We start from the raw sequence: 13,321 nt of genomic DNA on the forward strand, positions 1-13,321 counted from the left end.
GAAAGTAAATGGTATAACCCAAGTAAGTTGTGCTATAACCTACCAAGGTTAGGAGGTGGGAGAAGAGGAGGCAGGAGGAAGTTTGAGAATATATAATCTCTTTATCATAGGGAACTCCATATTGCATAAATTGAAGTACCTGTTTGAAATAATGTAAATATTGTGCTCAATTTTATGATGGTTTTCCTATTTTCTTTTCCTTACCACAAAGGGATTTAATACAAGCTAACATTAACATCTTAATGTGACAGAAAATGTATTGAAAATTATTTGATATTTAGAATTCCCTTTAGTATGATTTCACTTTTTTGCCATATAATTTAGCCAAAATTAAATTAAACCTTTAAAGTGCTTTGTTTTTCTCATGTCTGTGCATTTGTCAAACAAAATTGATTTGCAGGATTGTCTGAACTCTGAATGTTGACGTGTAGTACTTTTCTAAGTCAGTATATTTGCTCATACTTATATTATTAAACTGCTACAATAACAAAATTCATGTAAAAAACTAATTAGTGGATGTATTTGTGCAGAGTTAAGACTTGCTTTTTAACATAATATATCCGTATTGATTTTCTTTTTCTAAGGTCAAGGTTTCTCAGGTGATTACAGTGAATATTTCGGACTACAAGTAGATGAAGATGCCTTGACTTACCTCATGTTGGCAAATCATTTGGTTCACACACTGTGTCCAGATTCTATAACAATAGCTGAGGTAAAGCCACAGTGAAGTCTTAATTTCTGACCCCCTTTAATAGAGAGCATGTTGTCAGCATACAGTATTTGACTAATCAATCTCGTGTTGTCAATAATTGCATAAATGAAATTCTACCCTGTGTATAGTGCAGCTATCTTGTATGGGTGGCACATTATTTAGAATTCACTGTTTCCCTATTAGAAGATAATGTATACTAATTACTTGTCACCATTCTTTTGTTAAAAAAGAAAATGCCAGTGGTTAGAAAGTTAAATGTCCTAATCAGTGGACAGGCCCTTCCACTATGAGACCTTCAGCAGAGAAAAGAATTGAATATTAATGTGTGTCTGTCCATTTGTTATTTTTTTTCTTTCTTGGCTCAATCATTAGAGACAGGATGGATCGCTGCCTGCAAGCTCCTCTGAAGCCTTTCTTGTTCTGATGCGATTACCTTTCTTGTTTATGTTATTGCTCTCAGATTGCCAAATGTTCACTAGTTATTCATGATTCTTGAAGGTTCATGATTAACTGTCCCAAAGCTGCACTGTAATGATATAATTCTGTATATGCATAATTGACAATTCCCCTCTTGGTGATAAATGTGATAAATTAAGAAGTTTGTTAAATGCTTATGCTAATTTAGATTTAGTGCTAAAATCCCTCTGGTTTTCTAAGTTCTCTGACTAGGAATTATTATTAAAATTGAATTTAGTGTGTTAAAACTGTTCTATACAAAGTATAGTGGTTGGCATATAAAAATAGTAAGACTACTTTTAAAAAGAGTTAGAATTAAGGTGTGTTTTTACATTGTCGGCGTTTAGTTTATTGGCATGAAATGGAATAAATAGTCTCCTTCCTGTAGTATATATTTTTTGTATAGACTGTTTTTATATACACCATTTCTCAAAATCAGAAATCTCTACTTTTATAAATGGTATGATTTCATTGCTTGAATAGAGGAGAATAGTTTTATTCCCTTCAGGCACTTTACTTTCTAAGTATTTTCTGGGAATAGAACAGTAGCCCTAAATTCCTGAAATTGGTTCTTATGTACAATTAAAAAACAACAACCTATCATACAATTTAGACACCCAGTATTACTTCACAGTCATGACCTACCTACATTTGATCACAGCACATCTTACTAACACTTGTGCTAATTCTTTTTGCACTGAATATCTTTATCGTCATTCAGTGTATTTTAAACTTTTGTCTTCTGTATATTTGAATTTTATTTGTCAAACATCAAAAATGTAATTAGTTTGTCAGTGATATTTATGACAATCCAAAGAGATATTACAAATGACAAATTACAATTAATTACAATTAATGACAGCACAAATGAAAAGTGGGTACTGAAGGAAAAGAAGCAATGATTTAATACATGAAAGTTAAAATTGTTACATTGATCTTTCCATTCATTTCAAGTAAAATAGTTTCATCATCTAGGGAGCTCTGGTCTGATTATCAGTGTTTCTGCCAATGAAACTGAGACTTTAGCCTACTTTATATTACTTGGTTTTAGATTTTTTTAAAAACAAGATGTACTTTCAATTTATTCTACTTAAATTGAAAACGACTTCAATTTCAGTACATCGCTTTTCTGTCTAGTGGGAGTCTCTTCCAAATGTAGAATTGATCCCCATGAACTTTTTTTTTTAAGAAAAGGAATGTGTTTGAATGGATAAGCAATATAAATTTATTTAAATTCCTTTAGTAGAAATATGAATTTATTTATAATGACAATAACAAAAAATTGAATTTCTTTTTGTATTTTGCTCAACGTATCTACCATTTTACATTATTATATTTGCTATATTAAAACATTTTTGATTGATATATCTTTCCCTCTGGGATGGTTGTAAGTGTTCTTTATATAGTAAAAAATTAGAACTATTTTAATTTCATCCCAAACACAGAATCATTTTCATATGCCATATGAGTAGGCATCAATTGTTTTATATTTAGAGTAGGTTTATTTTGATGATCTTTATGATTTACCTTTTTTTCTTAAAAAATTTAAAAGAACAGTCACTAACTTTCCACTTTCAAAAGGAGGGCCAAAATAATTCATATGCATTAATGAGGCAGCTTTCTAGAAATCAGATTTAGGAGTCAAGACCATATGATTGTTACCGAATCACCAGGGGTGCAGTCTAGGTCCTGCTGCTTGCTGCACAGAAAGCCTATCTGAGACAATGATTATCGCCGGAGAAGACTTTGATCAGTCTCAAATCCATCTCTCTGACCAACTAAAATTAGAGGTTTATATGGTAAGAAATAAATGTAACAATGTGTAAGAAAACAGAATTAGAGAGGGGTGAGGAAGCAATCATGAGGAATGACTGGTCTGGCATCTCATTGCATGCTGTGATTTGGTGAACTTCAGTTCTTTGATACATTTTTTTGAGAAGCTTGAGAGAGAAATACAGGTTTCAGGCTTTTCAAAAGGATTAATTTCTACGTTTATCCAAAAAATCTATCTATGGGATGATTAGGTTTCATGATGACCATATGTTTTTCTTAGCAGATGCTATTTCCTAAAACTACATTGAGACTGGATATAGAACATGCCTTAGTATTTTCTTGAGAAAATTTGTCTTGATCTTTAATACCAGCCCATCACCAGTCATTCTTGACAGTTTGGTCTTTGGAAACTCTTTTTCAGAAGGCATTGTGTCTGTAATTCTAGTTCCTAATATGGTGCCTGATATTTAATACATATTCATCCAATCCTGTCTGTGGAAATATGACTTATATTTTGATAAATAGAATGGTTGAAATGGCTTCTTTTCTACTGATCATTTTTTTCTACTTTATAAACCATAAAGAGCTATGCAGAAATAAGATATTACTGACAAACAATTTCTTACGGATGTATTCTACCATATAATATATTTACTTATACCTTCCTTCCATAAAAATAAAAAAGAGGCATTTAACCTGAGTCTCAGAGAGCTTATGGTATCTAATAGTCTTTTACAGGAAGTGAGGATCATAATCTGAGGAAGACTTTGGGCATTGACAGAGAGAGAAAAGCTTGTAACAAGTACATTCAAGGGTGACTATTTCAAAGTGGCTGAAGTACTTAGTAACTAAAATGAAATAGTAGGAAATAATGGTGGAAAGATGTCTTTCCTTTCACTTTCTGCGCAGTTTAGTTAATGATCACAACTACATCACATTGTCAGTTCATAATTATAAGTATGTTTATGTGTATTTAGGTCCCAGTTTATTAATCTATGAAAGTCAGATATTATGTCTTATCTTTTAATCCTTCAGAGCACCTCACTCATTCACTCAACAGATACTTACTGAATAACCTGCTTGTGCCAAGTATTATTAAACTATTCTAGATTCTTGGGGTATATCAGTGAACAACAACTATAAACTCTTGACCTCGTGGATCTTACACTAGAACAGGGAGTAGGGGAGTAGCTAATTGGATAGTAAATCATATAGTAAATGCTTAATGTGTAATTGTTGAATTGAATCTTAAGCTAAGGAATTTGAATTTTCAGTTGTTGGCTATTGAAATCTATTGAAGGGCGGAATGTCTCATAAGATATGAATTTAGCAACAGTTAGTATAAAGGGAAGGTAGAGGTGGGGAATGCCATTTGGGGGGTGGGGAATATGGTCTAGGCAAGCAGTAATGAAGATTAAATAAGATTGTGGCTGTGGTAATGGACCAAAGGAAAGTAACTTATTTGAAAGATATTGTGGAATTAGAATTGATAATACTTAGTGCATATTTTCCTAATATTGTCTTAATACTATCTTTTGTTACATGTGAGTCCCTGTACCAATCTTTGAAACCCATTTTTAAATTAATTTTATTTGATTAATTATTGGATTACTAATTGTCTAGAGTTGAAAGGACCCTCTGTCAAAAAGCCTGATATCTGAATCTGGCTCTACATTAAGAATCCTCTATCTCGACTGGGCGTGGTGGCTCATGCCTGTTGTCCCAGCACTTTGGGTGGCCGAGATGGGTGGATCATTTGAGGTCAGGAGTTCAAGACCACCCTGGCCAACATGATGAAACCCCATCTCTACCAAAAATATAAAAAATATTAGCTGGGAGTGGCAGTGCGCCTGTAATCCCAGCCATTCGGGAGGCTGAGGCAGGAGAATCACTTGAACGTGGGAGGCAGAGGTTGCAGTGAGCTCATATCATGCCACTGTATACCAGCCTGGCAACAAGAGTGAAACTGTCTCAAAAAAAAAAAAAAGGATTGTCTATCTTGCGAGATCCCTTCACCTCAGTACGCCTCAGTTTCTATATATGCTAAATGAAGATAATCCCTACCTAATCTCAAAGACCCCTTCTAAGTGCAACCTACTTTAGTAAAAGCTGCTGCACTGTTTCACTGTTAATGTACTAACTCTACATTCCATTTCATCAAAAGCTAGTGTTCACAAAAATACACTCCCTATCAGGCTATGTACAGAAAGAACAACTGTAACAGATTTATGCCACATGTATTGTGGTGCTTGGTGAAAGCAACAAAACTAATAAATGTTCTACAGTAGTTCAAAAATAAGAAACTATGTTTTAGCAATAATAGTTTTACTCTTTTGTGTTCTCTAGGTGATACTAAAGAAAAGAAACAAATAGCTTCATGAGATCAAAGTTTGCCTGGAGTGAAAACATTAAGCAAAAATCTTTCTGGGAAATGAGATATGCTATCACAATTTTATCGACTTTTATGTTACCAAAGGGGCCCCAAAATATATGCCCCATTATTGTTTTCATTTATTGACTTGGGCTTTACTGTCAGAATATTTACTAAAAGTTTGATCATGATGAACTGCCATTCTTTGTTTTAGGATGTATCAGGAATGCCGGCTCTGTGCTCTCCAATTTCCCAGGGAGGGGGTGGTTTTGACTATCGACTAGCCATGGCAATTCCAGATAAGTGGATTCAGGTAAGAGTCCATGTAAATATTTTTTGTTTCTGCGAATACTATGTTGCTTCATTTATCTTTATTTCTTAGTTGTGATCATTAGTTACAGATATTATAATTGAAGTATTAAATTATTTCATTAGTCTGTCGATTCTTATGCTATTTAATAAGGTGCTTCTCAAAATGTTAAAAGTTCTGATTTAAAGTATTCATACTTATTCAGGCAAAGGGAAAATATGATTAATATAATGTTAGCTGTATAAATGGAATTTTGCATTATCAATGCAATTATATGAAACTTCAGTGCTCTATATTTAATACACATTAGACTTCATTAAAGCATTCATTTATGCCAACAGATCATGCATTAATGTAAAAGTTACTCCTTAATTCCCAGTACTTGCTTAATAGTATGGTTTTTCCTCAACAGATTTGGATTGGATTCATCCATTCCTTTATTCAGCATTAAAAAGTCCTTACCATGTGTCAGACACTAGGAATGAATACATGGTACTTTGCACGTCATTTATCAATACAATTTTATTAAATTTAATGACAGTTCAAGTAGTTTGGGTTTTTTTTTCATTTAATGTTTGCCTAAAGGACTAAAGTCATTATGTAGACTTAGGTTTGATACAGAGCATTTCTTAGCAGCCATGTCGATGTTCATGGGCTGAATATGTATAAGGAGTCAGATTGTATATAAATAATCATAGCTTTCTGATGAGCCCTTTACTTCAGACATGAACTGGTGCCATGAGACCACAGTTGTGGAAGGGCTTAATTTTGTGTAGAAAAACCATAGAGCCTACTGACTTTGATCAACATAACTTCTGCTCCTACATTTATAATGGTTCCTTAAACATTATCAGATCCAAAAGCAAATATTTTATAAAGATTATTACTTAGAAAACATACAAACAAACAAAGGAGTATTCTTCTTTCATACATGGGAAAGTAGCCTTGTATTTGTTACTTTAAAAAAAAATGCTGTGGTCTTCAAGTTTCTCACCTTGGTATAAGGTTCCTTGTCGGCCCCATCTCTTACTATTTCTAGTTTTTTTCATGTAGATTTTTTTCCCTCACAAGTGACAAATCTTACTTTTTAACCTCCTGCTAAAAGCCTTAATCATTCTTTGTTCACATTCAATAATCTTTTAAGGTGTACATCAACCTAGAATTATTTTTCAGTCAGTAATAGCACAAAGTGAGATATTTTCTCTCTCAGTATTCATGGCAGCTTAAAAAATTGAAATTTAACCTAATAAACATTTTATTACGTTGTATGCTGAAGGTAATGTGTTAGGCAATGTATCATACTTACTAATTATACATGATAACTATAATAATCATAGTTATCAAATAGAAAAATATTTTATCCTAAATTTAGGATATGACCATCCTGTTTTAGATTGTAAGTTCTGTAAAAGCAGTTATCATCTTCTATTTTATGTAATTATTTAAAATTCTTATTGTATCACCAAATTGGGTCCCCCCCTTAGTTAATAAAACTAAAGTTAAAATAGTATTACAACAAAACCCTTAGACACAGTGATTTTCCTCTACTTTTATAAGTGGTAAAAACAATTCAGTAAGTGGCTCCCATTTTCCTTACATGTCAATAAAACACTCAAGAGTTATTAAATCAGATGACAATTGTACTCAGAATGTATATGGCCTGCGATGTTGTCTACCCATACAGTGTGAGTTAGATTAGAATGCTAGATTTTATTCATTTTTTTGTAGTTCAAAAGCAAATTATGTATCATTTCCTAGTTGTATTATTTCAAAATCATTAGTTTCAAATATCATTCTTAGTTTAATCAATTACTGAACAAATATTTGACTATCTAAATTATGCCAAATTTGTTGTATTTCCTTTTATTTTATTTGATCATTTTTGAGGTGTTTGTGTTAAGGTGATGTATGTGTCTAATGAAGTCATTCATTGATCTGTTAATTCCACCAAATATTTACTGAGCACCTAAGATAAATATAGCTTTTTAATTAAACTTTTTTGAGATATTAGGATAATTGTAGATTCACATATGGTTGTAAGGAATAATATAGTGAGATCTGGTATGCTCATTCATCAGTTTTCCCCAGTGGTAACTTCTTGCAAAGCCATAGGATGATATTTTAACCAAGATACTTACATTGATATACTCAAGGTGAAAAACACATTCTTTGCCACAAGATTCTCTCACGTTGCCTTTAGAGTAACACCTACTTATTTTCATCTTGCCTGCCTCTAGTAACACCTAAACCCCTGGTAACCACTCATGTGATCTCCATTCCTATAATTTCATCATTTCAAAAATATTATATAAATGGAATCATGCAGTTTGTGACCTTTCTGGATTGGCATTTTCAGTTAGCAAAATTTTCTTGAGATTATCCAAGAAAACCTCCAATGTTGTTACATCCAGCATTCTTGTCGCATGTATCAGTAGCATGTTCAACAGCCCTGAATAGGATTCCAAGGCAGGGGTATACCACGGTTTAACCATTCACCCACTGAAAAACCTCCAGGTTGCTTCCAGCTTATGGCTATTATGAAGAAAGTTACTGTATGCGTATATGTACTCATTTTTTGTCAACACAAGTTTTCATAACTATGAGATAAAAGCTCAAACACTACAATTACTGAACCATATAGTAATTCCCTGTTTAATTTTTTAAGAAACTGCTAAACTGTTTTCCAAAGTAGCTGTAACATTTTACATTCCGACTGGTGGTGTTTGAGAGACCCGCCTCTCTACAGCCTCACCAGCATTTGGTGTTGTCAGTGTGTTTTATTTTAGCTATTATAATCAGCGTATGTGATATCTCATTGTGGTTTCATTATTTTTTGAATGATTTATAATGCTGGATACCAAGCATGTGCTTATTTGCCTCCTGCATGTCCTCTTTGGTGAGGTCTCTGTTCATGTCTTTTAACCATTTCCTGACTTCATTGTTTCTTTACCGTTGAGTTTTGAGAGTTATTTATATAGTTTAGATTCAACTCCTTTGTCAGATGTATGGTTGACAAATTTTTTCTCCTAGTCGGAAGCTTGTTCTTTCATCTTTTTCATATTGGCTTTCACAGAGCAATTGTTTAAACATTTTGATGAAGGCAGTTTATCATTTTTTCCCTTGTATAGGTCTCTCTTTTGGTATCAAGTTTAAGAACTTTGACTCTCTTATGGTTTTTACTAAATGTTTTGTAGTTTTTATTTTTTGTATTTAAGTCCATGATCCATTTTGAGTTAAGTTCTGTGCAATACATACGGCGTAGCTCAAGGTTCTTCATTTTTCTCTTTTTACCCATGAGTATCTAACTCTTTCAGCATCATTTGTTGAAACATCTGCCCTCCTTCCATTGCATTGCTTTTGCCTTTTTGTCAAAAATAAGTCTGGCACATTTGTGTAGGTCTATACATTCGTTTCCTATTGTTCCTATATCCAATTTACCGCAAACTTAGTGGCTTAAACAGCACAAATTCACAACGGTTCTATGTGTTACAGAAATGAAATGGGTTTTACTGGGCTAAAATCAAAGCGTAAATGGGGCTGCATTTCTTCTGGAGGCTCTAACGGAGAAGCCATTTCCTTGCCTTTCTCACTTCTAAAAGCTGCCTATGTTCCTTGGCTCATGGCACCTTCCTCTCTCTTCAAAGCAGCAGTATACCATCTTTAAATCTCTCTCTTATTTTGACCCTCATGCCTGCTTTTTAGACAGATTCTCGTGGATTAGGGATTTATGGATGGTTGCTCTTCTGCCTTCCACGTTCTGCCCTCTGGTGCCCAAAGATTTGCACTGCAATTATGAGAACTGCTTATGTTCTCATAATTGTATAAGTGTGTTGCATTAAAGAGGGAGAGTAAATGTAGGACATAATGCTGAGGAACATTAGCCTTTATAGGACAAACAGAGGAAGAGAATTTACAGTATGTCAGGAGTGGCAGAAAAAAACAAAACAATATAAAACCGTAGTTTCATAGAGAAGTTCATGGGCAGGAGATAGGACAGTGTCAATATGTATAGCAAGTATCTACTTCAGAGAGAGCAATTACTAACTTAAGCTTAGACCACAAGCTTAACCTCAGCAAGTTCAGTTGCATAAAAGTATAGTGTTAGAGGAACAGAGCCAGACTGAAGACTGAATAGAAATTGAAATGCAGACACAAAATGTGTGGTCTGTTAAGAGGGTAATTATTTCATGATAATTAGCTTTAAATTTTGAAACAGTTCTTGTTTTATCATTTTGTAAAAATGAAGTGAAACCTTCTTTTTACTAATATTTTTCATATAAACAAAAAATGTAACAAGTATATCTCTACCGTGTGCAAGTTATAGAAAGTCGTGCCGTGCAATAACACATTACTGTGGGCATTAATCAAGAGGTAGCAGTTATTACAGAAAAAAAGTTGCAAAGATCCTAAAGTATAATGATTAAACTGTCTGGACAAAAGCGCGCGCGCGCGCGCACACACACACACACACACACACACACACACACACAGTCTACACCACTGTCATTTGGACATTGTGTATAAAAGCTGTGATTTCAGTAAAAGTTTAAACAGTGATAACTTTGCTATGTGGGTGGGCTAATATGTGTATATCGGATAGTTTGCACAGATATAATGCATCCCTTCAGATTGGGATTTAAAATAAGAAAAGTAATGATTTACTCAGAAGCTTATTTTTCTCTCTTTTTTCTAGCTACTTAAAGAGTTTAAAGATGAAGACTGGAATATGGGCGACATAGTATACACTCTCACAAACAGGCGCTACCTTGAAAAGTGCATTGCTTATGCAGAGAGCCATGATCAGGTAAATGAATATGTGCATAAATTCATTTCTTTCTTTCTCTCTCTCTCTCTTCCTCTTTCCCTCTCCTTAATAACATTTAAATATAAACATACCAAAATATAAACCTCTGTAGTTACTATAATGTATGTGTGTGTTTATATCAATATGTGTCTTTACAGGACAACTAAGTATATTGGAAAAAATGTTAAATTTGTAGATGGAGAAACTCCAGTTTCAAAATGCAGTGGTATGTTTGTCCTGCCAAACTATAATTAATAGATTAGACATTGTAGTTGCAAGTATTATATGTTTTCCCTTGTCAAAATGAAGAGTATTGGTGCTGGACCAGGGTTATTTTAGTTTCCATCTTAGGCTGCCGTCTAGAGGTATTATTGTATGCTTGTGACAAGCATTCTTCATTTTCTCCCCTCAATCACTGAAGTCTGCTGCTAATTGACCTCCCTGACCCCTGTTCCTTCCAGCCTTAGCCTGTCTTCTCTAATACAGCCTAAGGTATTTTCCAAAGAGGAAAGCTCATCTTGTCAACCCAGATATATTGTTCAAAGCCTGTAATTCAAAGCCATTCCTATTTTGGCCCAAGCGGAAGTTTCCAGCATCATTCTCTGCCCAACTCTCCAAGCCTCCTGTTCTTCAGTACTTGGAAACCCCCACCCATTCCAAATAGGTCAGCTTTTTCCAATCTTGTGCTTCCCCCCACACATCTGCATCTGGGAAGTTCCTGCTCAGACCTAATTGCCTGGCTGTGACATCACATTCTATATGAACCTTCCTTGGGTCATGTAGGGAAAAGTTAAGTTGTCCCATCCTTCAAGTTTCCATGATGTTTTAGGAACAGAATTTTTTTTTTATTGTCTTTCTATTTCCAGCCTTTAGCACTGTGACTGATCCTAGTAATCACTTAATATATATTTTTAAAATGGAGAAGGCCACTTATTCAAAGTCATATTCATCCTCATACACATCAACATAAAATTTACTTGTGTAGATTAAAATGTAGACAATAGAATGAAGTTACTTAAAGTATCTTTATTAAGAAATTGAAACTAAGTTTCTCTATGATTTTAGCCATTTAATGCAAACATTATTTTTTTAGGTGTCTCCTGTAATTGTTAAGAAAGTGTAAGCAGAGCAGGGGTTGGCTAACCAAGGCCCAGGGGCCAAGTCCTACCTGCTGCCTGTTTTTGTAAATAAGGTTACTTGGAACACAGCCATGCTCATTTGTTTACATATTCTCCTTTGTGTCAAAATGATGCATTTGAGTAGTTGAGACAGAGAAAGTGGCTCACCTTTAGAGAAACTTGATGACCTCTGAAGTAAACGCATGTTAAATTTTGCATCTTCCAAATTGGGGCTTTGCTTTCTTATCAACTTAAATTTATAGTATCCTTGCCCATAGAGCAGATAAGATAAATAGTTATCTAAAAAGGAAGAACCCAGTCTAGAAAAGAATAGTATTAGTTTAATAGATGAGTGATGGGGGTGGGGAGGGAGAAACTCACCAAATACACAACAGTTTGAAAAATAAAATGTATGCATAAATTATAGCTTTGTATTGCAAACTCCTCGAAGTTGCAGCATAGAGTGAATTCCCAGCATATGTTTATTTTGTATGAATGAGAGTGAACAAGTGAGTGGCATGAACAAATGGAAGATGAAACAGATAGATTTCTTACATAACTTTCTGCCTAATCTGTAAAGAAACAGATTTACCAAGAATTATTTCATACTTTAAAAATTCAGGTAATCTTGTCTCATATTTTCAGGAATTCTCAGGATAGCAGAAATAATACAAGGTGCCTAGTTCTTTCTAAAAGCAAATGTACTTTGATTCTTAAGCCAGATAAAAAATATAAATGTATATGAATACATAAAAATGAATAAACATATAATTTATAGTAAAAATGTTTGTGGATATTATTTTAAACTTTCTAGATAATCCTTAACAATTAAATTTGTAAACTTAACTTAATTTCACCAGTATCTCAACAGGATTTTAACTTAATTTCACCAGTATCTCAACAGGATTTTGTAAGAGGGCAACTTGATATGAGAATAAGCTTTATCTATGAATCTGATCAAAAGTTATTAAAATAATTTTATAATAGAATCAGAGATTATAGAAATAAATAGTTATAGCTAAAAACATAATTAAAGAATTCAAAGCAAGTAGGAAGGTGAAGTGTTTAAGAAGTAGTGATACAAATCTTACAACAATATTTAAAGAAAAGTCATTTTAATTAAAGTAAGTTAAAGATAGAAAAGATTGTAAACAAAAATATTTTTTAGAAAATGAAAAGAATTGTAATAGGGTACTGAGATTATGGGTTAATTTCTATTACACATTTTACTCTCTGTTATTTATTGTTTTGTCCATCATGAACACTGCATTAGATGTTTTTAACTGTAAATAATTCAGATTTTTAGGAGGTCTCTCTTCTGTTACTCAGGGCATTTCTGAGTTACCTGCCCCAGTTAATAATTATTACATTTTCAGGTAAAACAAACTAATTTTAGATTAAATGGCAAATAAAATGAGAAAGCAAATTTATGTTTAAATAAAAGTTCTCAACTTATTTTCTCTGCTGAGGGCAGGAAGGGACTATTATGATATAGTTACACGCATATAATATTACATTACTCATATATATGAGCAAAATAATATGCATATTATATATATCAATGTTTTTCAGAAACTTCTTTCAAAGCAAATAAAATCATTATATACAAATTGTTTAAAAAATCTATTTAATATTCTCAACATTATAATAAATGTTTCAGAAGATGTGAGGTGTCAGCTCAAACATAACAGATATTCAGGTACCTTATCATGAATCTTTCACCAACCTATTTTAAAAATAAAAATCAGTCCTGAAAACAAATGTGTTGATTTCTAAC

At 33.2% G+C, this 13,321-nt stretch overlaps 1 protein-coding gene across 4 annotated transcripts in view; it reads left to right on the plus strand.

Moving 5' to 3' along the window:
- GBE1 (1,4-alpha-glucan branching enzyme 1) overlaps positions 1-13,321 on the plus strand; it is a 273,155-nt gene that overhangs the window by 170,169 nt on the left and 89,665 nt on the right. For all 4 annotated transcript variants that reach the window (XR_004437152.1, XR_004437151.1, XM_033211601.1 and 1 more), the window contains exons 9-11: positions 585-712; positions 5,527-5,625; positions 10,316-10,426. Coding sequence is in view for 2 of the 4 variants with exons in the window: in XM_033211601.1 (XP_033067492.1) it covers positions 585-712; positions 5,527-5,625; positions 10,316-10,426 (338 nt within the window). In the remaining 2 variants the exon portion in view is untranslated. The remainder of the gene's footprint in view (positions 1-584; positions 713-5,526; positions 5,626-10,315; positions 10,427-13,321) is intronic.

The sequence above is a fragment of the Trachypithecus francoisi genome, unplaced genomic scaffold (genome assembly GCF_009764315.1).
Source record: "Trachypithecus francoisi isolate TF-2019V2 unplaced genomic scaffold, Tfra_2.0 Lachesis_group0, whole genome shotgun sequence".
Taxonomy (NCBI): Eukaryota; Metazoa; Chordata; class Mammalia; order Primates; family Cercopithecidae; genus Trachypithecus; species Trachypithecus francoisi.